Source organism: Armigeres subalbatus, chromosome 3 (genome assembly GCF_024139115.2).
Source record: "Armigeres subalbatus isolate Guangzhou_Male chromosome 3, GZ_Asu_2, whole genome shotgun sequence".
In the NCBI taxonomy this organism is placed as follows: Eukaryota; Metazoa; Arthropoda; class Insecta; order Diptera; family Culicidae; genus Armigeres; species Armigeres subalbatus.
The window spans coordinates 291,450,599-291,475,720 of NC_085141.1; the positions used below are offsets into that span (position 1 = coordinate 291,450,599).

At 38.7% G+C, this 25,122-nt stretch overlaps 2 protein-coding genes across 5 annotated transcripts in view; one reads left to right on the forward strand and one right to left on the reverse strand.

Moving 5' to 3' along the window:
* The window catches only part of LOC134220283 (matrix metalloproteinase-2-like), a 261,279-nt gene that overhangs the window by 82,296 nt on the left and 153,861 nt on the right, over positions 1-25,122 (forward strand). The window lies entirely within an intron of this gene.
* On the reverse strand, positions 16,211-18,130 carry LOC134224808 (serine-arginine protein 55-like). 2 transcript variants are annotated; one of them, XM_062704396.1, is made up of 2 exons: positions 17,821-18,130; positions 16,211-17,700 (listed from the first exon to the last, which is right to left on the reverse strand). In XM_062704396.1, the coding sequence occupies exon 2, from the start codon at positions 17,476-17,478 to the stop codon at positions 16,402-16,404; it is 1,077 nt and encodes a 358-aa protein (XP_062560380.1). In that variant the 5' UTR covers positions 17,479-17,700; positions 17,821-18,130; the 3' UTR covers positions 16,211-16,401. The 2 variants fall into 2 exon arrangements, with proteins under 2 accessions (XP_062560380.1, XP_062560379.1); XM_062704395.1 differs by having other exon boundaries at positions 17,773-18,130.

A 25,122-nucleotide genomic window follows, 5' to 3' on the forward strand; every position in this document is an offset into this window, starting at 1 on the left:
GATTTTCCACGGGAACTTTGAAGTTTCGAGAAATCTTCGGAATTACCAAGAGAAGCTCTTTAGAATTAACAAATAAAATTGTTTGGAATTTCAGCATCAAATTCGTAGCAATTTACATGAGAAACTTCAGAGTTTCCATGAGAAATTGCTAAACTTCTACAGACAAATCTTCGGAAATTATTGTTTAGTATTCTTCGAAATTCACTCAGACAATTCTTCATATTTGTGGAAGAGTACGGCTGGTACGGTGTTTTGACGTTTGCTTTCTCAGTCTAGAATAATTAAGACGGATAATTTTGTTCCACGGGACACTCCAAGAAGCTTTCAAGGATAATTCTCTGGAATATTCACGGAATTTGAACGGAAATTTCTTTAGAATTTTGTGCGAAGGATTGTTCAAAATGTAGATTTCAATAAAAAAAATCTTTGGATTTCAATGGAAAATTGTTCGGAATTATTGGATTTCTACGGGAAATTCTTTGTACAGTAGACGTTCGATAACTGAAAGTCGTTAAAATGCAATGCTTTTAACTGCAATTCGATAGTTACATCAGTTTTGCAGTTCTCGGACAGCTGAATTTCAAAACGATTTAAAAGTCGATGATAGCTGCATTGCGCTGCACAATCCGGTGCATTTCGTTTGACGTCGTCTGACAATCGCTTGACGTCTAAAATGTGTCGCAGTTATCGAATGGCATTCGCTAAATGAAACGAAAACATGTTGCAGTTATCGAACGACTAGTGTATTGTCCATAAAAAAATCTTAGGAAATTTCATTGAGCGAAAGCGAAAGCTGGTAATTTGGCCGAAAAAGTCGATTGCCCTAACGTTTGGCCGAATAGGTCATCAGCCCGAAAATGCCGTTTGGTCGAAATGATCGTTTGACAGAATGGGCCATTTGTCCGAAAATATTGCTTGGGCCAACAGGTCATACGGCCAAATGTCAATAAGTGAACGGGTAATTTAGTCAAAAATATCCATCCGTTTGGCCTAATGACATTTACGGCAAAAGACCTTTTTGTCAAACGACCGTTGAACTAAATTTCGTAACCTTTCTACTTTTTAAGTCGATCCTGACTTTTAAGCCAAAAGTCATCTAACCAAATCTCATTAAGCCAAACTGAGTGAAACTATTATCATGTCGAAAATGGTTTGACCAAGAATTTAGTTTGACCGAAAGATGAAATGGAAATGGCATACAGATGAAATGGACATTCAGTCAAACTGGTAATTTGGCCGAAAAAATCATTTGCCCGAAAATGTCCTTTGGTAGGAAGGGTCATTTGGCTCACAAATATCCTTTCTGCAAAACAACCCTTTCGGCCAAACGGCATTTTCTGCCAAATAACCTATTCGGCTAAACGTCATTTTGGCAAAATGATCAATTCAGCCAAACGACACTTTTCAAAAAAGGTTGCAGAAAGGACATTTTTGGGCCAAATGGCTCTTTCTGCCAAATGACAATTCTTACCAAAAGACTTTTTGGTCAAATGATCTATTCGGTCAAACGACTTTTTTGGCCGAACGGCATTTTCAGCCAAATTACCTGTTAGTGCAAACAACTTTCTACAAGTCCGGCCAAATGTTCCTTTTGGCTGTACGTCGCTTTCGACCAAACTACATTTTCGGTCAAATCAGTTTTTACCTGATAACAGTTTCCGTTAAAAGTTTAGTTTTGCTAAGTGGTACTTGGCTAGATGTCTTTTGGCCAGTATCGACTTGAAAGTAGAGAGGCGTTACGAAATTTTGTTCAATGGTCAATTGGCAAAAAGGCCATTTAGCCAAACGAGTGGCAATTTTTGACCATATTACCCATTGACATTTGGCTAAATGGCCCATTCTGTCAAAAATCCATTTCGGCTAAACGGCATTTTCAACCAACGATCGTTTCAGCCAGACGACCTGTTAGGGCAAACGGCTTTTACCAAATTACCAGTTCGGTCGTCTGTCGCTTTCGGTCAATGGAATTTCCCGAGAAATTCACGAAAATATAAAGAATTTTCTGAAGAAATAAAAAAAAAATTCTTAAGGAAACCGAGCTATTTTCCGTTGTTTTAAAGTTGGCTATGCCAAACTAGCCGTCTTGAATAATCTAGATTGAGGAAGTCAACGTTAAAGCATCCTTTTCAAAGAATACTCAACAGAAACTCGATAGGAACTTTCCGTGGATATATTGAATATTTTCCTGTAGAAATTTGGAACAACTTCCCGTAAAAACTCTGAAGAGATTCTCATGTAAATTCCAAACAATTTTCCTTGGTAAATCCAAAGAGCTACTCTTGGTAATTCCAAAGCGTTCTCGAAACTTTAAAGTAGTACCCGTGGAAAACTAAAAATGAATCCAAATGAATATTCAGTAAAAACTTGAACAATTTTCTGGAGAACTTCATCAAATTTTCGAGGTGAAATTCAAAAAATTCTCCTGTCAATAGCTTCAAAATATCCAAAACGTGCCATTCAGCCGAACGACATTTTCGACCGAATGTCCTTTCGACCAAACGACTATTTCGGCCAAGGGCATATTTGGCTATTGAGCTATTTGGCCAACCGATTTTTTTCAGCCAAAGGAACTGCTCGACCAAATGACATTCATGGCCAAATAACTTTAGGCTACATACCCTAGCAAAGTCGGAAAACATAATGAGAACATATTTTCATCTCATATTGCTGTATATTACTAAATTGAATGATATGACTTATATCAAACTGTGTACTTATTTTGTTGTCGGAAACCAATATCAAAATTAGTTTTCGATTTGTTTTCATCGACAGCAGGAATAGTTTTTAATTTGCTTTCACAGTAAGATTTTTCTGCTATCCGTTTTGTTATTTTAACCGTTACAAGATATCAAATTAAGTGAACATAATCGATGATTTAAAACAATTTTTTTGTCTTTATTAGCGAGACTTTCAGCCCTGGGCTGCCTCGTCTCGAATTTAAAACAAGTTATCGATTTGCTCTCAAGCTTTGCGCGGGTAGGCTTTTACCAAATAGTCTTTTCGGGTAAACGACATATTCGGCCAAACAACTTTCAGTCTTCGGCCAAAATGCTTTTTGCCGAACGACTCTTTTCCGTTCAAAAATTCAATTCCATGGAGATTTTTTTGGATATCAACAGAAAATCCCTCGCAGTTGTCACACGAAGCTTTGCTTAGTTTTTAATGAGAGCTTTTCGAAATTTTAACAAGAAATTGTATGGAATTTTTATGAAAAGCATTGGTATCTTCACAAAAAAGCCTCTGGAGTTTCAACGTAATGTTGTAGAAATCTATCAGTAAATTATACGGAAATTCCACTGAATCTTCGGAATTTCCACTGAAAATTTTGAGAATTTCTTTAAATTTGAATCGGCGTGGAAAATTATAGATCCGCGGCGTGACAAATTTTAAACGGCGGCGCCCCGACGCAAAAATGTCGTCGGCGGCGGCGTGCCAAAAACTGTCGGCGGCGGCGGCGCACACCTCTAATTGCCGCCTCGCTGCTTTGTGTTCATTCAGCACTTCCACAGTTATGAACCGTGAGGTTTCTAAGCCAAGTTACCATTTTTGAATTCGTATATCATGAGGCTAATACGATGATACTTTTATTGTTTACATGTTTAAACATTTTTGTTGTCCCCAATGGTTCAAAACTTTTAACAGGGACTGTATTAATGGATCGAGTCGCGTTCTGTTTATTTTCCACTTTTGGTTTTGTCATAAATCCGTCGAATTTTCCCAGTACCCCGCTCCATGGCTCGGACATTCCCGTTTCAAGATCCAAACTCTTCGCACTGCTTACAAGGTTCGTAATTATGATTGAAGATTGCTTGTGCACTTGTGATGTTGCGATCCAAAATAACTTTACTCCACTTTTCGTGAGTTCAATTCAGCTGTTTTATTGCCCATCGAGAAGAGAGTTAGGTATAGGGTTTGCGAGATTCGAACATTCACCTTTAGGGTTCATTCACAAATTACATAACGGTAAATTAGACCATTTTCAACCCCCACCCACCCCCTCGTAACGTGTTTTGTATGGAAGGGTTCTAAAATTTGTATGGGCCGTAACGCTCGGACAGACACCCTCCCACCCCCTAAAGCGTTATGTAATTTGTGAATGGGCCCTTAGCTGTTTTTCGAGCGTTTGCTTTCGTTCCTGTCATATGACAAGGCGTATCGAAAGGCGCATGATGTTTTTGTCGAAATTCGCCTGTTACTGGAGTTGTGGTTATCGCAGCATCTTAATTATTGACGTATGACAAATATTGGAAATCCCAACCATTCTTAACTTCTGCCAGCAATGATGATGTCTAACACTGGCAGGCAAAGCGATGGAGTGCGAATTTAGAACGGGTCCTACCAAATCGCCGATGACTGATAAATAATTCCGAAATGAACTTCTCTTGAGCAATCAGCTCGAAAGAATTTATGATGAAAGTGTAATTGGCCAGGTGATTCGATTCATACATAGAGATAAAAAAATCCACCAAGCGTGGGGTGTTGCTAAGTTTGTTGGCTTAAGGAATGAGATTTTTGGAAACATTTAGGTCCATTTTGTCAGTGCTCGTCTAAAAAGCAACATTAGTTTTTTTTTTTTCGAAAATTACCAATCAAGAAATCAGGATATGAGCAATAAATAAATATAAAATTTCCACAAATAATGCAAAATTTCCACAAACAATTGAGAATTCCCACAAAACAAAAATACATTAGGGTAAAACGACCTATTGAGGCATTCCACGGGGGCATGTCAGTCGATCCTGAGCGACCATTTCGAAAATATTTGAAACTCTGCACAGTTTTTCAATTTCATCTAAATCGTCATTTTTCGATATCAAATCTTCATATTGAGTCACGACTAACTTTTCAAAAAGGTGTAAGTGAAAATGGTTCAAAAACATTCAAAAATCTGCACAGCATGAACGGAATGTTCGATTGTAATGATTTTTTAAGCAAAGTTAGACAACTAAATGGTGATTCTTAAGAAAATGTGCACAGTAAAAAAAAATTTTTTGCCTTTAAAAATATCATTTTGTCACAAAAACTCAAATATCTCAAAACCCTATCTTTTTTCGAACGTAATTTTTTAGGGAAAACGGTCCATTATATTAGCTATCTACCATAACAATTTGGTGATGGTAAACTAATAAACAAAAAGTTATGACATTTCAAACATTTCACAATTTTCACATTTAGTAAAAAAATTTTTTTCTGTGTAAGTTATTTCGAGAATTGCAGTTTGATGCAGATTTTATTGTTAAGGGACGTGATTTAAACAAGTTGTTTTCATGATATTTTGATTTAATTATTCATAGCATCTATAAGAAACTTAGACACGATCCAGTGTTGTGATCAAAAGTATTGATAGTGTCATAATTTTCATTGCACGTGACTGGCGAAAAATTCTTTTAATAGTGTTGAAACCTGTTGATAATAACGTTGATAGAAACATATCAGAAATGTTATTTTTAAGACAAAAGCTGCAAAATCAAAGATTTATATACACGTGTACGTCTATAGTTTACCTGCAAAAAATATACCTCTTAGAGAATAGACTTTATGATCGGGAGGAAACGGGTATCTTCAACAACAACAAATGCATGATAGGTACATACCATGACAATGCTCACGAAAAAGCAAAAAATTACTACTACTAAGGTTGTTAAAGATCTTATAGTAATTTTTTTCTTCAGTCAAGCAAATGACACCAAACTAGTCAGTAAAAACTTAAAAGTGATTTTGTTTATTGAAATATTACGAACAACATGAGTAGCCGCTTTCTCAACTGTTGTAGGCCGTTTGATGGAAAAAAGTGTTCAAAAGAGTTACGAAATCTCACCGAAAGCACCATAGATAAACTGAAAGCGACTGGTTATGCTCCAATGTCCACATTGAATACAAATTTACGCATTTGCACGTCCTGCCGTCTAAACGTTGACAAAAGAGCAATCTGTATATCATCGGTTGAGCAGAGCGCAGGAAGTTCGAAAACGACAGCAACTGAGGAATTGCCAGATGTATCGACAACAACTGAGGAATTACCAGAAGTATTAAGTGCTGAGAGCCTTGCCACCGTACCATCAGCGAAATCTGTTTCAACAAATCAATCGGAAGATGAGTGTATCCAAAAGGTCAACATCGAACGCTTTAACGAGGGCATAGCTGGGATAAAAGTGACCTGATTAAATGGAGTAAGATGGACTACGTTTATTACCCGGAGAAAAATACCGTGAAATAAACGAAGCTGTACGAAGAAATTTCTTCAAATTAGGACCTGATGATGTGGAAAATACAGACTACGATGAGGTAATTATAAATATGAAGGAAAGGTTCTCGAATGCAGCCACGACAAGGAAAGAAAAATTATTGATTTTGTCGATGCTGCCAAGTTCGTGGTCTATTCAGGATGCCATTGATGAGTTCAAAGCCAATAGAAATACAGTAAAAGAGGCAAAACAATTGAAGAATAACTGTCTTTCAACCAAAAATACTAGGTCTAGTACTGCATTAACAGATGAGACAAAAGAAATAGTAGTTCAATATTTTGAAGATGATGAAGTAAGTCGAGCTATGCCTGGTCAAAAAGATTATGTATCAGTAGAAAATGATGGAAAGTGTCAAGCAGTACAAAAACGATTAATGATGACGATTTTGAAAGAAGCATACACACGCTTCCAGGAATTTCAAGATAATATTAAAATAGGTTTTTCCTCATTTGCAAGCCTTCGGCCAAGGCAATGTAAGCTTCTTTCCAATTCAGGAACACATAATGTGTGTGTGCACAACCCATGAGAATATTAATCTTATTTTACATAGTTTGAAAAGAATCAATTTAACAAAGGATATTAAAATGTTAACTGGTAGTCTTTTGTGTGAAAATACAACATCAAATTGCTATCTACGATCTTGTTCGGATTGTCCAGATTCTTCATCATTGGAAAATACTTTATTCGCTGAGTTTGAAGAAAAATATATTGATCAGTTATCATTTGAGCAATGGGTGACCACGGATAGGTGTGACATAGAAACTATTGTAAAACCTGTAGATGAGTTTGTGTCATATTTTTGCTTGAAATTAGAAAGTTTAATCCCTCACGATTTCATTAAAACAGAACAATCCAGCTTTTTAAAAAATACGAAAAATACATTACAAAGTGGTGAATTTTTAGTCATTTGTGATTTTTCTGAAAATTACAGCTTTGTATTGCAAGATGAAGTGCAGTCCCATCACTGGAACGTACAACAAGCTACAATGCATCCATTCGTTATTTATTTTAATGGAAGTACGCAAATTGAACACTTAAGTTTTATTATAATTTCCGAAGATTTAAGACACGATTCAGTATCCGTAAACTTGTTCATTGAAAAAATGATTAACTTTTTACGCGTTGATAAGCATAAATAAGTCAAAAAGATATATTTCATGTCTGATGGAGCAGCGTCGCAGTACAAAAATCGTAAGAATTTTTCGAGCCTATGTCAATTTAAATCAATGTACGGAATTGATGCAGAATGGCATTTTTTGCTACATCACATGGCAAAGGTCCTTGTGATGCTATTGGAGGAACAATAAAGCGCATGGCCACAAGAGCAAGTTTAGCCAAAGAACGTGAGCATCCAATTAAAACTGCGAAAGAACTTTTTGATTGGGCAAATCGTAGAAAAGAAAAAGATTTAACCAAATTATCATTTTGTTTTACTACTACTGAAGAGTACGAAATAAAGGCTTCAGAGCTCAGCGAGCAATTTAATAACGCGAAAACGATCCAAGGAACCCAAAAATTTCACTGTTTCATTCCATTGTCGGAAAATAAAATTAAAGCAAAACTATACTCAAACTGTGCTGATAATAATTCAAAAGTGTTCGATATTTTAAAAATTTGAATAAAAATAAATAAAAAATAGGTATTAATAAACTGTTTTCATGATATCATAACCCATACCAAAATTCAAACCCAAAACTCTTAGAGTTTCTATAACAACATTGTGTAACTGCCACATTTAATTTAATACTTAGGATAATATTAATTCATTTTTATTTATTTATACATATAATATTTATACATATAATATACATAACATCGATGAATACATAAATATGGAATATCATACAAACAACTTGTTTAACTCACGCAAGGCCCTTAACAATAAAATCAGCATCAAACTGCGATTCTTGAAAAAAAAATACACGGAAATTTTTTTTTGTTTACTATATGTGAAAATTGTGAAATGTTTGAAATGTCATAACTTTTTGTTTATTAGTTTACCATCACCAAATTTTTATGGTAGATAGCTAATATAATGGACCGTTTTCCTAAAAAATTACGTTCGAAAAAGATAGGGTTTTGAGATATTTGAGTTTTTGTGACAAAAATGATATTTTTAAAGGCAAAAATTTTTTTTTACTGTGCACATTTTCTTAAGAATCACCATTTAGTTGTCTAACTTTGCTGAAAAAATCATAACAATCGAACATTCCGTTTTTGCTGTGCAGCTTTTTAAATATTTTTGAACCATTTTCACATACACCCTTTTGAAAAGTTAGTCGTGACTCAATATGAAGATTTGATATCGAAAAAATGACGATTTAGATGAAATTGAAAAACTGTGCAAAGTTTCAACTCAATAGAAAATCATGAATTAAAAATTTTCTTAAATTTTAATGCTGTTGCTTGGAATCGCTCTATTATGGAGGGGTCAAGCACCGTGTCAAAACAAAATTCATTTCAAAAATTCTTTAAAAATTACCTGTTGGTCTTTATCCACATTGCAGTAGTCGAAAAGGTTGCTGGTTAACTATAGATTCGTAAATATTACATCAATTGGGCTAAACTCATGTTGTTTTGTTTTTATCACAATAAAAATAAACTACCGCAATAATAGGACACAGTTGCCTATCGTTGCGACATTTTTTCAAGGTCAGTCCTATTGTTGCGGTATTGCATGCAATTCTTATAGAAATCGATACCACAACAATAGGACCTTAGCACTACCGCAATAATAGGCTCAAAGGAATCAAATTTTTAATGAAAAATGTCGATTTTTCATAATTTTGAACGGAATTTTGTCAAACAACACTACCGCAACGTTAGGACATACCACAACGATAGGACGTTTTACCCTAGCAACTTTTAAAAGCAAAAATTGCAATTTTAAAAGAATATTTTTCCATAAAGAAATCAAAATGTTCACGAAAAAATTATAATAGTTTCATGTGAAATTTTTCATGAACTTTAAACGCTTTGTAAGAAAAGGTCATCTATGGAAAAATGCTCAGTTTTATTGCTTTTTAATATTTTCTTATGGAAATTTTCGTATGTTTATTGCACTTTATTGATTTTTCCATCTGAAGTTTTCGATTTTTTGTGGAAAAAAAAGTTTTGTGTTAATTGTTGTAATTAATTATTCATAATATCGATTTATTTGTTTTTTTTTTGTGAAACATTTTGATTTCTTCGTGGAATATTTTTCTGATATAATTGCAATTTTCGCTTTTAAAAGTGCTATTTTAGGTTTGTTTTATGAAACATTCTTAACCGTTTGTGGACATTTTGCAATTGGCAATTTCATACTTTTTTATTGAAAATTTCAAATTTTTCTAGGTAGATTTTATTTTAGTCTTATTCTTATCGAATGTCGTTTAGCCGAACCATTCGGTTGGACAAATGACAGTTGGCCGAAAACTACAAATATTTTTACATTAGAGCGATTCCAAGCAACAGCATCAAAATTTAACAAAATTTTTAATTCATGATTTTCTATTGAGTTGACACTTTGCACAGTTTTTCAATTTCATCTAAATCGTCATTTTTCGATATCAAATCTTATTGAGTCACGACTAACTTTCAATTTTTTTTTTTCCTTTGGGAAATATCATTTTTGTCACAAAAACTCAAATATCTCAAAACCCTAATTTGGTGATGGTAAACTAATAAACAAAAAAGTTATGACATTTCAAACATTTCACAATTTTCACACATAGTAAATCTTAGATTTGACATTTAATATCAGCACCAGAATATTTTTCTGCAGGAAATGATCGATGAGTCTCTCTACTCGATCTATCATATTATCCTAATTATTAAATTGAATGTGGCAGTTACACAATGTTGTTATAGAGTTTTGGGTTTGAATTTCGGTATGGGTTATGATATTATGAAAACAGTTTATTAATACTTATTTTTTATTTATTTTTTCAAATTTTTTACAATATCGAACACTTTTGAATTATTATCAGCACAGTTTGAGTATAGTTTTGCTTTAATTTTATTTTCCGACAATGGAATTTGTGGGTTCCTTGGATCGTTTTTGCATTATTATATTGCTCGCTGAGCTCTGAAGCCTTTATTTCGTACTCTTCAGTAGTAGTAAAACAAAATGATAATTTGGTTAAATCTTTTTCTTTTCTACGATTCGCCCAATCAAAAAGTTCTTTCGCAGTTTTAATTGGATGCTCACGTTCTTTAGCTAAACTTGCTCTTGTGGCCATGCGCTTTATTGTTCCTCCAATAGCATCACAAGTAGCGTAGCATCACAATGTGACGTAGCAGAAAAACGCCATTCTGCATCAATTCCGTACATTGATTTAAGTTGACATAGGCTCGAAAAATTCTTACGATTTTTGTACTGCGACGCTGCTCCATCAGACATGAAATATATCTTTTTGACTACTTTATTCTTATCAACGCGTAAAAAGTTAATCATTTTGGCAATGAACAAGTTTACGGATACTAAATCGTGTCTTAAATCTTCGGAAATTATAATAAAACTTAAGTGTTCAATTTGCGTACTTCCATTAAAATAAATAACGAATGGATGAATTGTAGCTTGTTGTACGTTCCAGTGATGTGACTGCACTTCATCTTGCAATACAAAGCTGTAATTTTCAGAAAAATCACAAATGACTAAAAATTCTCCATTTTGTAATGTATTTTTCGTATTTTTTGAAAAGCTGGATTGTTCTGCTGGATTAAAAATGAAATCGTGAGAGATTAAACTTTCTAATTTCAAGCAAAAATATGACACAAACTCATCTACAGGTTTTACAGTAGTTTCTAGGTCACACCTATCCGTGGTCATCTATTGCTCAAATGATAACTGATCAATATATTTTTCTTCAAACTCAGCGAATAAAGTATTTTCCAATGATGAAGAACCAGGGACAATCCGAACAAGATCGTAGATAGTAATTTGATGTTGTATTTTCGCACAAATTTTTTTCTTTTCAAACTATGTAAAATTAGATTAATATTCTCATGGGTTGTGCACACACACATTATGTGTTCCTGAATTGGAAAGAAGCTTGCATTGCCTTGGCCGAAGGCTTGCAAATGAGGAAAAACCTACTTTAATATTATCGTGAATTTCCTTGAAACATGTGTACGCTTCTTTCAAAGTCGTCATCATTAATCGTTCTTGAATTGCTTGACGCTTTCCATCCTTTTTTTTTTTTTTTGGTGAGTTGACATCCGGGAAGGGGCGCCTAACATAGCTCTGGTCCTCACTAGTTCCAATACTCACGCTTCCACGGGTCTTCCGATGACAATTGACCGCCAGCTAAGGGTTGCGTACTTAGCTGGTAGTGCAGCCTGGGCACTGTTGTCCTTCTGACATCAGCTAGAGTGAGAGGGTGCGTCCTGTGGGGTCTGCCTAGGATGTGGTGGGGTTCGACAGTGGGCTCTGTTGAACTTCTATAAAAAGCTGCATGTGTCCCCAAGCAGGCCCTATCAAAGCGACCGTGTGCCGCTCAAAGCGCACTAGCCTAGTCCTGGTGTTGGGTAGGACTTTAAACAAATTTGACCCGACTGATCGAGCGTCTGTCCACCAAGGAGGTGCGGCTCCAACAGCGTCTGTTCTGGCATCCAGCGGCTGAGTATGAAATGCTATTCCCAGGAAGCTATACCTAAGATGGCAGCCCCATCCCGGTGGATAGGGAACCTTGGGCCAACAACCTACTGTTCCCGAAACATCAATTTGTTCGAGAATCCGATAATGAAAGAATACGGACTGATTTTACGGCGACGACTCTTAGCGCGAAACAACGGACACGAATAGGAACATGGAACGTTTTAACCCTAGCCCAGCAGGGTAAATTGGCACAACTCGCCAATGAGGCACGCCGCATGAAGCTTGAGATCCTGGGACTGAGTGAAGTCCGTTGGCCAAACTTTGGAGAACACAGAACGCCGTCGGGACAAGTTCTGCTATACTCTGGTTTACGAGGTGAACACGCTCCCCGGCAACGCGGAATTGGCTTCCTACTAAGCGCTCAGGCACACTCTGCGCTTATGAAGTGGGAACCTATAAGTGAAAGGATAATCGTTGCCAGATTTAGAACACGGGTCCGAAACCTTACTATAATCCAATGTTATGCGCCAACCGATGCTGCCGATCTGCAAGACAAAGAGAACTTTTACAGTCAACTCAATGCCGTCGTAGATAGAATTCCGAAGGGTGATATCAAGATCTGTTTGGGCGACTTCAATGCGAAGATCGGATCCGACAACTCGAACCATGAGCGCATTATGGGACGCCATGGTCTCGGAGAAATGAGCGAAAACGGAGAGCTGTTCGCAGAATTTTGTGGTAATAACGACATGGTGATCGGGGATCGCTCTTCCCTCATCGACCGGTTCACAAGGTCACGTGGGTCTCCCGTGACGGCTTTACAGAAAATCAAATCGACCACATCTGCATCAGCCGAAAATGGAAACGGAGCCTTCTTGATGTACGGAATAAACGTAGTGCCGATATCGCGTCTGATCATCACCTCCTCATCGGCGAAATACGCCTGCGCATTGCGCGGATTCGTCGGCAGGAGGAAAGAGTTGGACGATGATTCAACACACGCCGACTGGAAGATGCCACGGTGAAACGGTCCTTCGTTGAAGAACTGGAGACGCGTGCTGCAGATATTCCGGAAGGTGGCAGCGTGGAAGACCAATGGACCGCCATCAAGAATGCCTTCATCGCCACCAGCGAGAACAATCTGGGCGAACTACGCACCCAGAGAAAACAATGGATCACCGATGAGACCTGGAGGAAGATAGAGGAGCGAAGAGAAGCCAAAGTCTTAACCCGCCAACGATACGCGGCTCTTGAGAAGGAAGTAAAACGCTCATGTCGACGGGACAAGCGAGCGTGGGCAGACTCTCTGGCCGACGAAGGAGAGAGAGCCGCCGCAACCGGGGACATTCGCCTCCTCTACGATATCTCACGACGCTTAAGCGGGGCGAAGATGAATGCAACGATGCCTGTGAAAGACGCGAATGATCAGTTATTGACCGACCCAACTGACCAGCTGAAACGCTGGTTCGAGCACTTCGAACAACTTTTCAAGTGCCAGCCAGGCCATCACCACCTCGGCATGATCTGCCTAGGATCCGACGTATAACACGCGTCAATACCGAAGCTCCATCACTGCTAGAGATTCAAACAGCCATCCAAAGCATGAAATCGAATAAAGCCCCAGGGGTCGACCGCATATCAGCCGAGATGCTCAAAGCTGACCCCATGACATCCGCTCAACTACTGCATCGTTTATTTCATAATATCTGGGACACCGCAACTTTCCCGGTCGACTGGATGCAAGGTATCTTAGTAAAGGTGCCCAAAAGGGTGACCTGACTGTATGCGATAACTGGCGAGGCATTATGTTGCTGTGTACCGTTCTCAAAGTTCTGTGCAAAATTATCCTAGCCCGGATTCAGGAGAAGATCGATGCGACTCTCCGGCGGCAGCAAGCCGGATTCCGTGCCGGAAGATCCTGTGTGGACCATATTGTCACGCTCCGCATCATTCTGGAGCAGGTCAACGAATTCCAAGAGTCCCTTTACTTGGTATTCATTGACTACGAAAAAGCTTTCGACCGTCTCAATCACGAGAATATGTGGGGCGCCCTGAGACGCAAGGGAGTTCCTGAGAAAATCATCGGCCTCATCGAAGCACAGTACGAGGCCTTTTCGTGTAGAGTGCTGCACAATGGGGTCCTGTCCGACCCTATCCGGGTCGTAGCTGGTGTGAGGCAAGGATGTATCCTATCACTGTTACTGTTCCTCATCGTAATCGATGAGATTCTGGTAGGTGCGATTGACCGTGAACCAAACCGCGGGCTGTTATGGCAGCCTATAACCATGGAGCATCTAAACGACTTCGAATTGGCTGATGACGTTGCACTCCTCGCGCAACGGCGCTCTGATATGCAGAGTAAGCTCAACGACCTTGCCGAGCGCTCCTCTTCGGCAGGTTTAGTCATCAACGTCAACAAAACCAAATCGTTGGATGTAAACACGGCGACTCCTTCCAGTTTCACAGTAGCCGGGCAACCAGTGGAGAATGTTGAAAGCTTCCAATATCTTGGTAGCCAAATGGCGTCGGACGGCGGTACCAAGATCGACATAGGCGCACGGATCAAGAAAGCAAGGGCTGCCTTTGCGAGTTTAAGAAATATCTGGAAAAACAGGCAGATAAGTGAACGCACCAAAATACGAATTTTCAACTCTAACGTGAAATCTGTGCTGTTATACGCTAGCGAAACATGGTGTGTATCAGTGGAGAACACTCAACGGCTGCAGGTGTTCATTAACAGATGCCTGCGGTATATAATTCGGGCCTGGTGGCCTCACAACTGGATCTCAAACAATGAGCTCCATCGTCGTTGTCACCAGAGGCCGATAGCAACAGAAATTCGGGATCGGAAGTGGGGCTGGGTCGGCCACACTCTACGTAGGGGCGGAAACGAAATCTGTAAACAAGCATTAGACTGGAACCCAGCGGGACATCGCAGCAGAGGCAGACCCAGAGGCTCATGGCGGCGAAGCCTCAATAAAGAAATAAAAGAAGTCGACCGAAATCTCACCTGGCAACAGGTTAAAGCGATAGCCGGGCAACGCTCAGGATGGAGATCTTTCAAGTCGGCCCTTTGCACCACCAGAGTTGTACAGGATCCATAAGTAAAGTAAAATCCCGCTTCCAATTCCAACTGAATTGCTTGATAAACCTTACTTGTTGATAACTATTATCATCATTTCTCAAACTAAGGCTGGAGTGGCCTGTGCAGAAAGTAAAAAGTCTTCTCCATTCAACTCGGTTCATGGCTGCACGTCGCCAACTACGCAGTCTACGGAAGGACCGCAAATCTTCTTCCACGTGATCGATCCACCTTGCCCGCTGCGCACCTCGCCTTCTTGTGCCCATCGTATCATTGTCGAGAACCATTTTCACCATTATTGTCCGACATTCTGGATACGTGCCTGGCCCACCACAGTCGTCCGTTTTTCGCGGTGTGAACGTTGGGTGGTCCTCCACGAGCATCGTTCAGGCCTCGTATCCGTAGAGAGCTACCGGTCTAATAAGCGTTTTGTAGATAGTCAGTTTGGTACGGTGGCGAACTCTGTTTAATCAAAGCGTCTTGCGGAGTCCAAAGTACTTACAATTTCCTGCCGTGATGCGTATCTGTGTTTCTCCGCTGATATCGTTAAGCAGTAGCCGTAGATGACACTTGAATTAGAACGAGAAGCACAAAAATAGTAACAATTTTAGGCATATTCAGAAAGAGAATCAGTAGGCAGCAGTCGCTACCAATTCGTTGGAGCAAAGTCTTCTTCTTCATTGTTTTTCTTTCCCCACAGAGAGATTTGTATTACAGATTTTCGCATTAGAACTCATACAAAAATTGTTTGAAAACGTTAGTAAAGCTCATTAGCGCCACCAACGCAGACTGCCCGACATACAAACTCACTCTCACCAAGCGATGGCGTTGCCATATACCACATGAACAAGATGATGCTGTCAGCTGGTGGAAATTTGCAATGAACACTAGCGTAAAATACGGCACATGTTCTCGTTAGATAAGCGAATTTTCTTCTCTTCTATGGTTGTTTCTGCTCAGTCTCTTCTTAGTTCGCTGGTCATATTCGATATCAGTTGGATTACTTTCGAAAGCCGTCTTCACCGGCTGATTGTTCAATGAACAAAAATGGACGTTCTTGCAATGTGTTCGGCCCACGGAAGACTACTGATCATTATTTAAATTTATTTAAAACTAAAGTTCTAGAAAAAGATTCTCAAATGTGTGGTATTGTGATTTTTTTTAAGAAATGGAAAAGCGATTAAAGAAAACAAGGCAAATTGCACAGAAGCAATGTGCAACTTTGCTTCGGATTTTTTTTTTATTGCATTTCCTAATTGATTTAATTTGGAAGGACTTTCTCAATAAATAACACTGGTCATATAGATTTTACAGTTTTTTTTATTCTTATTTCATTTGGATCTCAAACCTACAGTACAGAGTAAAAGAAAACATGCCTTTCTTTTAGTTGGTTATGTGTATTTTAAATCAAAATATTGTTATACATCAGTGTGTTCAGTAAGTTGTGTGTGGTATCATTATTCAATAAAAGCTTACGATCGCGGTACATCCTTTCAATCTTCCATACTTTGATCGTTGTTACCAGCCGAAGCGGAGCGGGATCGGCCGCGGTTGTCTGGGGAGCGGGAGCGACTGTCACGTGATCGTGATCTGGAGCGGGAGTATGATCGCGAACGGGAACGCGATCTCGCGTCCTTGGACTTTGACCGGGAGCGAGAGCGGTGCTCCGAACGGGACCGGGAACGATCAGCCCGATCACGGCTCTGGGAACGTTCCGGCTTCTTGTCCTTGGAGCGGGACCGGCTCGCCGATCGGGAACGGGATTTTTCCACCTTGGAGCGAGAACGCGAGCGGCGATCGTTACGATCGCGGCTCTTGGAACGGGATTTTGATTTGTGATCGGCGTCGCGGGATCGCGAACGGGAAGCATCACGGTCGCGCTTCTGTGAACGAGATTTGCGCCCGTTCTTGGACTGAGAGCGGCTCTTGGACCGGGAGCGGGATCTGGAGCGAGATGCCGATCGAGACCGGCGTCTGGAGGGAGATCGGGACCGACTGTCAGAGCGAGAACGACTACGTCCTCCACCACGACCGCCACCGCGTCCCCCACGGTCTTCTTGTAAACGGATCCGACGCCCGTTCAGTTCGGTGTCGTCCAGTTGCTTGATGGCGGCCTTCATCTCGGAAGCGGTGGCAAACTCAACAACGCCCTCGTTCTTGCGATCGCGGTGGGCATCGGCGTAGGTTACTTCACCGGCTTGGCGCATATAGTCCTTCAGGTCTTGCCAGCTGATACGGGATGATAAGTTTTCCACTATCAATCGATGCTTGGTGCGTAAAGGTGGCCCAAAGCGGGAGCGTCCACCACGACGTTCCCGTTCACGGCGAGATCCGGAACCACGGGCAGTACCCCGGGCCGGTTCGATGGTTACTCTCTCGCCCAACAACTTTTTACCATTCATCTCATAGACGGCATCGTCCGCGTCGCGGTAATCTTCGAACTCAACAAACCCGTAACCTTTCTTGATTAAAATCTCGGTAATCCGTCCGTAGCCTTTGAAAAAACGTTCCAAATCGCGCTCCCGGACATCATACGGAAGTCCGCCGACATACACTCGGGCACCACTCATTGTTTTGAGAAATACTTGCTTGTTTGTACTGTTCCGGTTTAAATCGAACCAAGAAGCAATTGACCACTCCACTCACTCGAAAATTGTCCACGCTCCGCACTTTTTCGCTGCTGCCCGGAGACGAATTTGGCTTGGTTGGTCGCCCCTTTTTGCTTCTTCACTTTTCACTGGAATAAAATGACTCCGAGCTCCTCACTTGGTCGGCGATTGATGGTTCTGGTGCTGGAAAACAAAGTTTAAGTACTTCCATTAGGTATATTCGAGTTTAATTTGGATTTAATGCAGAAAATCTACCGGCTTGGAGGAAATTATTCGCATCGTTTGTTGGTTAGAAGATGGTACCTGACAGGTAGCGGGGTGGCCGTGTTGCTGGTTTCGGTTCCCTTCTGTGCCTGCGTTCAAAATGGTGCGCGAGCGACAGACAAGGACGTTCATTCGATAGGTACGAATAGGATTTGCTTGAGTAGTGGTAACAGTCGTGACGTCGCTTGAAATTTGTAGATTGCTGCTCGATGAATTATTACTCAAATGGATCACAACTCACTGGAAATTGATTATTTTTGTGGGAAACAGCACTGGAATTGAAATTGACGTAGGAAAATCACATTTATTACACTTTCATCTCTTGTTAGCTATGCCTGTCACATACAAACACGTTTCCAATTATGCCATCAATGAACCTTCCGTGCTTAAAACTTGGCTCTTCAAGCCATGAGGTAGCAAGCGAACCGGGCGATTATGTTAACGCTGCTACCATCACAGTCGCGCATCGAAACAACGCCGCAAAGTGAGATACGCTGTGGGTAAAAAATTTGCTTAAAATATTCATGATCATTAGAAGAATATTTTGTTTGAACTACTCAATTCGCCTCTGCAGACATATGTTAATTATCACTTACTTGTTCTGATATTGCTCTTTTTAGTTTTTTTTTTAATATTTTAAATTAATTTTTGTTCGTATTAATAATGAATATCAATGAAATCTATTCTAATAAATTTAGTATGTTGGAAACTTGTAAAGTGATTATGCAAAAGTTATTTGAAATAAGTTCATTTCCTTTCAAAAAATGTATATAAGTTGATATAAGTCAAACAGAATTTTCAACAACGTCAAAATAAAATCATTTTTCCCATTGTGATTACTTACGCACTCGTTTGCCCGCTCGTTTCGTTGGGTCGACGGCAGACACCAACACACAGGCGAGCGGTCACTGCTGTGGCGAAGGCGAGTTTGCGTTCTGTCATGTCACCAACATCATCAACATCAGCAGCATCGTTTGCTCGACATCTTCGACATGTTCTTCTCGCGGTTCTGCCCGACTCGATGGACAAATAAAGAGGAAGTTGTTATCAAAACAACTGATAGGAAACGTCCCTCGTCGTCGTCGTCGACGGCCGTAACATGGTTCAATGGTATTTTCCTCTCATCGTGGGTTTGTTTCATGCGTTCGTGACGCATATTTTCTGCTTGCGGCGGTGCAATCGTCTTCCCGGGACAGTCTATCGATTCTGATGTGAAGCATGGAATGGAAGTTTGTTAAGGAAGTACAATACCAATGAAAATCAATTTTTGAAAGAGAGAAGTGTGCCCATCTGAATGGTCGGCGCTCGATGTTATATGCCGGTCCAGCGGCGTTTTATTCCCGTCATGATGGTATTGGTGAGATTCGTGCCGGTTCGGCAAAAACGTGGTTTCGCTCTTTTTCGCCAATTTGCGATGATTTTATGGTACTGAAAGCATCGCAAATGGTACAGTGTTTCCAGTTATCCGAAGTGGATATGATTCAAGCATTCCGAAAAAGGAAAATTTAATGTTTATGGAGCATGATGCTTTGAAATTGCCTCGATTCTCCTTAAGAAAGCTTCAATAAAAAAACAATTAAGAAGGGCCATCATCATAAATAGCAGTATTTTTTATTTATCTTCATATTTTTGTTGTTTTTATTTATTTCTTTTGATACATTTTAAAATATGTTTAATTTGCTATATGGATAAAAATTGATAATCATTGGAAATTTACTGCTTTATTATCTTAGTCAATAGATAAACTAATAAATTTGCTAACAAAAATGAGGTAAATGTCATTTAACATCAACAATTACCAAATATTGCTTGCACCACTATGGGTACACTGTTCCTTTAGTGGCGGTAAAAAATAATTTTGGTTCCTATAGTGGCGCTATCCATTGGTTTCTTATGAGACTCGCCACTATTGGTACAGTTGTACCACTATAGGTGCAAGGGAGTCAATTTTGTTAAGGAAAATCATTATTTTCAATAGTTTTTCAAGCGAAATCTTAAGGTAAGTTGCATTTAACAGGATATTTAAAACACGACGCATCAACTGAAACCATCGTAAAGTCTATAAATATGATAAATCTCATTAAAACCCCACTACCTCCACTATTGGTGCTACCTCCACTTAGAGGACGGTTACCCTATTCCAAATTCAATCAGAAAACAATCCAGAATCATTACAAATCCAATCCAAATCTAACACCAATTCTATCCAAATCCATCATTAATTAGTTTCGAATCCATTCCAAATTGAACCTTTATCTAATAAAAATTTCAAATAAATACAAATTCAATTCCAGTTCACATTTATAGATAGTGGAATATATAGATGAGCGAAGATAAATCCTCTGTCTCCAAACGAACTGTCAAACGTGTCTCCAAACGAGCATGACGTCACGATTTCAATGGAATCGTTAAGGGCTGTGACGTCATATGCGCGTGTGCACGGGCAAAAAAATCGACTCAGCCATGCTTTCGCTCATCTATGGATTCAACTAGGAGCTGTCCATATACCACGTGGACAGGTTTTGGTCAGATCCAGATACCCCCCTCCCCCAGCGTGGACAATTGTTCATATAACATTTCAAAAATTTGTATGAGCCGTGGACATTCGTCATACTCCCCCTCCAGCCTAAAATGTCCACGTGGTATATGGACAGCCCCATCTATATTCCATCTCAATCCAATCCAAATCTAAATCTGATCTAAATCCAATCCAAATACAATCCCTCCTTAGCCGTGCGAAAAAAATGCGCGGTTACAAAGCAAGGCCATACTGAGGGTGGTTGGGTTCGATTCCCGGTGCCGGTCTAAACAATTTTCGGATTAAAAATTTCCTTGACTCCCCTGGGCAGGATCTACGTGTTAGCATCTGGCTTAGCCTGGCTTAGAAACCTCGCAGTTAATATGCTAATGGAAAAGAAGACAAATCCAATTTCGAATCAAATCCAAATTCAATCCAATCCAAATCAGATCCAAATGCAATCTAAATAATGAAATCCAAATCCAATCCAAATCCAATCCAAATCCAAACCAAATTCAAACCAAATCCAATCAGAATCCAATGCAAATCAAATCTAAATCAAATCCAAACCAAATCCAAATTCAGTCTAAATCCAAATCCAATCCGAAATCAATTAAAATACAATCCAAACCCAATACAAATCCAATATAAACAATCTAATTCAAATCGAATCCAAATTCAATAGAAATCCAATCCAAATAGAATTCAAATTCAATTGAAATCCATTCCAAATCCATTTCAAATTCAATACAAATCTAATCGAAATCCAATTCAAATCAAATCCAAATCCTATCCAAATAGAATCCAAATCCAATCCAAATCCAATCCAAATCCAATCCAAATCCAATCCAAATCCAATCCAAATCCAATCCAAACCCAATCCAAATCCAATTCAAATCAAATCCAAATTCAATCCAAATCCAATTCGAATCCAATTCAAATCCAATCCAAATCAAATCCGAATCCAAATCCAATCCAAATCCAATTCAAATCCAATCCAAATCTAATCCAAATCCAATCGAAATCCAATTCAAATCAAATCCAAATCCAATCCAAATCCAATCCAAATCCAATCCAAATCCAATCCAAATCCAATCCAAATCCAATCCGAATCCAAATCCAATCCAAACCCAATCTAAATCCAATTCAAATCAAATCCAAATTCAATCCAAATCCAATTCGAATCCAATCCAAGTCCAATCCAAATCAAATCCAATCCAAATCCAATCCAAATCCAATCCAAATCCAATCCAAATCCAATCCAAATCCAATCCAAATCCAAATCCAATCCGATTCCAATCCAAATCCAATCCAAATCCAATCCAAATCCAATCCAAATCCAATCCAAATCCAATCCAAATCCAATCCAAATCCAATCCAAATCCAATCTAATACAATCCAAATCCGATACAAATCCAATCCAAATTCAAATCCAATCCAAACCCAATCCACAATGGGGTTTTTTCCTGAAAAAAGGCATTAAATTCAATATCTCAGGAATCCACTGGACTACAATCCATGTTTACATATCAAAATAAAGATTTTTCAATAAGCAATCTGATAAACTCTCTATTGTTCACGGCACGGATCTATTTCTGGCAGTTTTGGTCAAAAAACAGTGGTTTTACCCTATTTTCTCTAAATAGACATTATTTATTTGGTGTTTTGACAAAGTAAATCTTCATAGATTTTTGATCAACAGGTTCCAAACGAAAGCTGTAATGCTCCTTTATTTTTCAGATGTGTTAGTTTTTATTCAAATCTTCTCTTCTCAAGGTACAATGGGGTTATATATGTGGTATTTGTGCACTGAAAGCTTAGAAATCATCTATCTCAGAATTCTGATAAGCTACATCTGATGTTTTTATATCACAAGAAAGAGTTTTTCATAAGGAACTTGATAAAATTATGCAAGATACTGAAATGCACCTATTTGCGGCAGTTTTTACCAAAACAACAGCGTTTTACCCTATTTTTGCTGCTTTGTTAGTCATGATTAGTTAGTTTTATCAATTAGGAATCTTTTTTTGTTCACGGCATGCAGCAGAATTTCTAGCAGCTTTGGCCTATAAACGGCGTTTCTACCCTATTTTTTTCTCATTTGATATTTTTATTGGGTGTTTTGAAAAAGTATTTTTTTTATCAATTTGATCAACAGGTTCCGAACGACAGATGTAAAATTCTATCATTTTCCACTTGTATTATTTTTAATTTAAATCTTGTGTTCTAAGGTACAATGGGGTTATAAAAAAATCAAATCAGGTATCTTCTCCACGTTTTACATTCCACGTTTATAAACAAACAAGCTTTTTTTCAAGAAATTCCTCCAAAAGTTTCTTAATGAATTCTTCTGAACGCTTTTACAGCGATTCCTCTGCAAGTTGCTCCAGGGATTCCTCTGAAAGTTCCTTCGGGAATTTCTCCGAAAGTTCATTCAAGAATTTCTCTGGAAATTTCTTCAGGAATTCCTCAAAAAATTCCTCCAAAAGTTCCTCCACGAATTCCTCCGAAAGTTCCTCTAAGAATGTCTCCGGAAGTTCCTCCAGGAATTCCTTCGGAAGTTTCTCCAGGGGTTCCTACTGGGGGAACTTCCGAAGGAATTCCCGATGGAACTTTTAGAGGAATTCTTGAAGTATATTCCGCAAGAATTACTCCCGGAGGAATTCTTGAAGTATCTTCTGGATAAATTCCTGAAGGATTTTCCCGAAGAATTCATGAATGAACTTCTGGAGGAATTCCTGACGGAAATTTCGGAAGAATTCCTGAAGGAACTTCTGGAGAAATTCTTAGAGGAACTTCCGGAGAATTTGCTGGAGGATTTCCTGGAGGAACTTTCGGATGATTTTCTGGAGGAACTTCCCATGGAATTCTCGACATACCTGTCGCATGAATTACTGAACGTTGATGAACTTATAATATTTATAAAAAAAATCACGAAAATAAAGATTTAAAAAAGCGAAAGAACTTGCGGAACTTTCGGAGGAATTCTTGAAGTACCCTATGCATGATTTCCTGAAGGAACTTTTGCAGGAATCCCTGGAGGAACTTCCGGAGGAATTCTTGAAGGAAGTTCCGGAGGAATTCCTAGAGGAACTTCCGGAGGAGCTTTCGGAGGAATTCCTGAAGAAATCTCCGGAGAAATTCCTGTAGAAACTTCCGGAGGAACACCTGAAGGAACTTCCAGAGGAATTTCTGGACAAAACCCTGGAGGAACTTCCGGAGAAATTTCTAGAATTCGGAAGTATTCCAGGAGAAGCTTCCGGAGAAATTCCTGTAGAAACTTCCGGAGATGTTCCTAGAGGAACTTCCGAGGGAATTGCTTAATTAAATTGTGAACTAATTGCTGAAAAATTCCAGGGGGAAATTCCCAATGAATTCATGGAGGCGTTCCCAAAGAAATGTCTGGAGGAATTTCCAGCCGATCTTCCTGAGGAATTGCTGAGGAACATTCGAAGAAATTCTTGGAGGAACTTCCTAAACAATACTTTGAGGATCTTCCGCAGAAGTTCCTGGACAAACTTCCGAAGGAATTCATGGGCAACTTTCGAAGATATTCCAGTAGAAACTTCCGGAGGTATTGCTGGAGGGACTTATGGAGAAGGAGGAACTTTCGTAGGAATAGCTAGAGGAACTTTTGATATTTTTTTTGGAAATTTCCTGGAGGATGATGTGCATCAAATCTGATGTGATATTACTTTTTATTTTTACTGTGTATAAATACCATACATATAACTCCATTGTACCTTAGAACACAAGATTTAAATTAAAAATGATGTGAAAAAAAAGTGGAAAATGATAGAATTTTACATCTGTCGTTCGGAACCTGTTGATCAAATTAATAAAAAAAAATACTTTTTCAAAACACCCAATAAAAATATCAAATGAGAAAAAATAGGGTAGAAACGCCGTTTATAGGCCAAAGCTGCTAGAAATGCTGCTGCATGCCGTGAACAAAAAAAAAGATTCCTAATTGATAAAACTAACTAATCATGACTAACAAAGCAGCAAAAATTGGGTAAAACGCTGTTGTTTTGGTAAAAACTGCCACAAATAGGTGCATTTCAGTATCTTGCATAATTTTATCAAGTTCCTTATGAAAAACTCTTTCTTGTGATATAAAAACATCAGATGTAGCTTATCAGAATTCTGAGATAGATGATTTCTAAGCTTTCAGTGCACAAATACCACATATATAACCCCATTATACCTTGAGAAGAGAAGATTTAAATAAAAAATAACACATCTGAAAAATAAAGGAGCATTACAGCTTTCGTTTGGAACCTGTTGATCAAAAATCTATGAAGATTTATTTTGTCAAAACATCAAATAAATAATGTCTATTTAGAGAAAATAGGGTAAAACCACTGTTTTTTTGACCAAAACTGCCAGAAATAGATCCGTGCCGTGAACAATAAAGAGTTTATCAGATTGCTTATTGAAAAATCTTTATTTTGATATGTAAACATGGATTGTAGTCCAGTGGATTCCTGAGATATTGAATTTAATGCCTTTTTTCAGGAAAAAACCCCATTGTGGCAATCTAATGCCAATCCAAATCTAATCAAAATCCAATCCAATCCAAATCAATCCAAATCCAATCCAAATCCAAATCCAATCCTAATCCAATCCAAATCCAATCCAAACCCAATCCAAACCAATCCAAACCAATCCAAATTTAATCCAAACCAATCCAAACCAATCCAAATCAAATCCAACCAAACCAATCCAAACCAATCCAAACCAATTCAAACCAATCCAAACCAATCCAAACCAACCAAACCAATCCAAACCAATCCAAACCAATCCAAACCAATCCAAACCAA

What these genes read in the sequence shown, in the direction of transcription:
- LOC134224808 (XM_062704396.1), bottom strand. Translation starts at nt 17,478, where the DNA reads ATGAGTGGTGCCCGAGTGTATGTCGGCGGACTTCCGTATGATGTCCGG.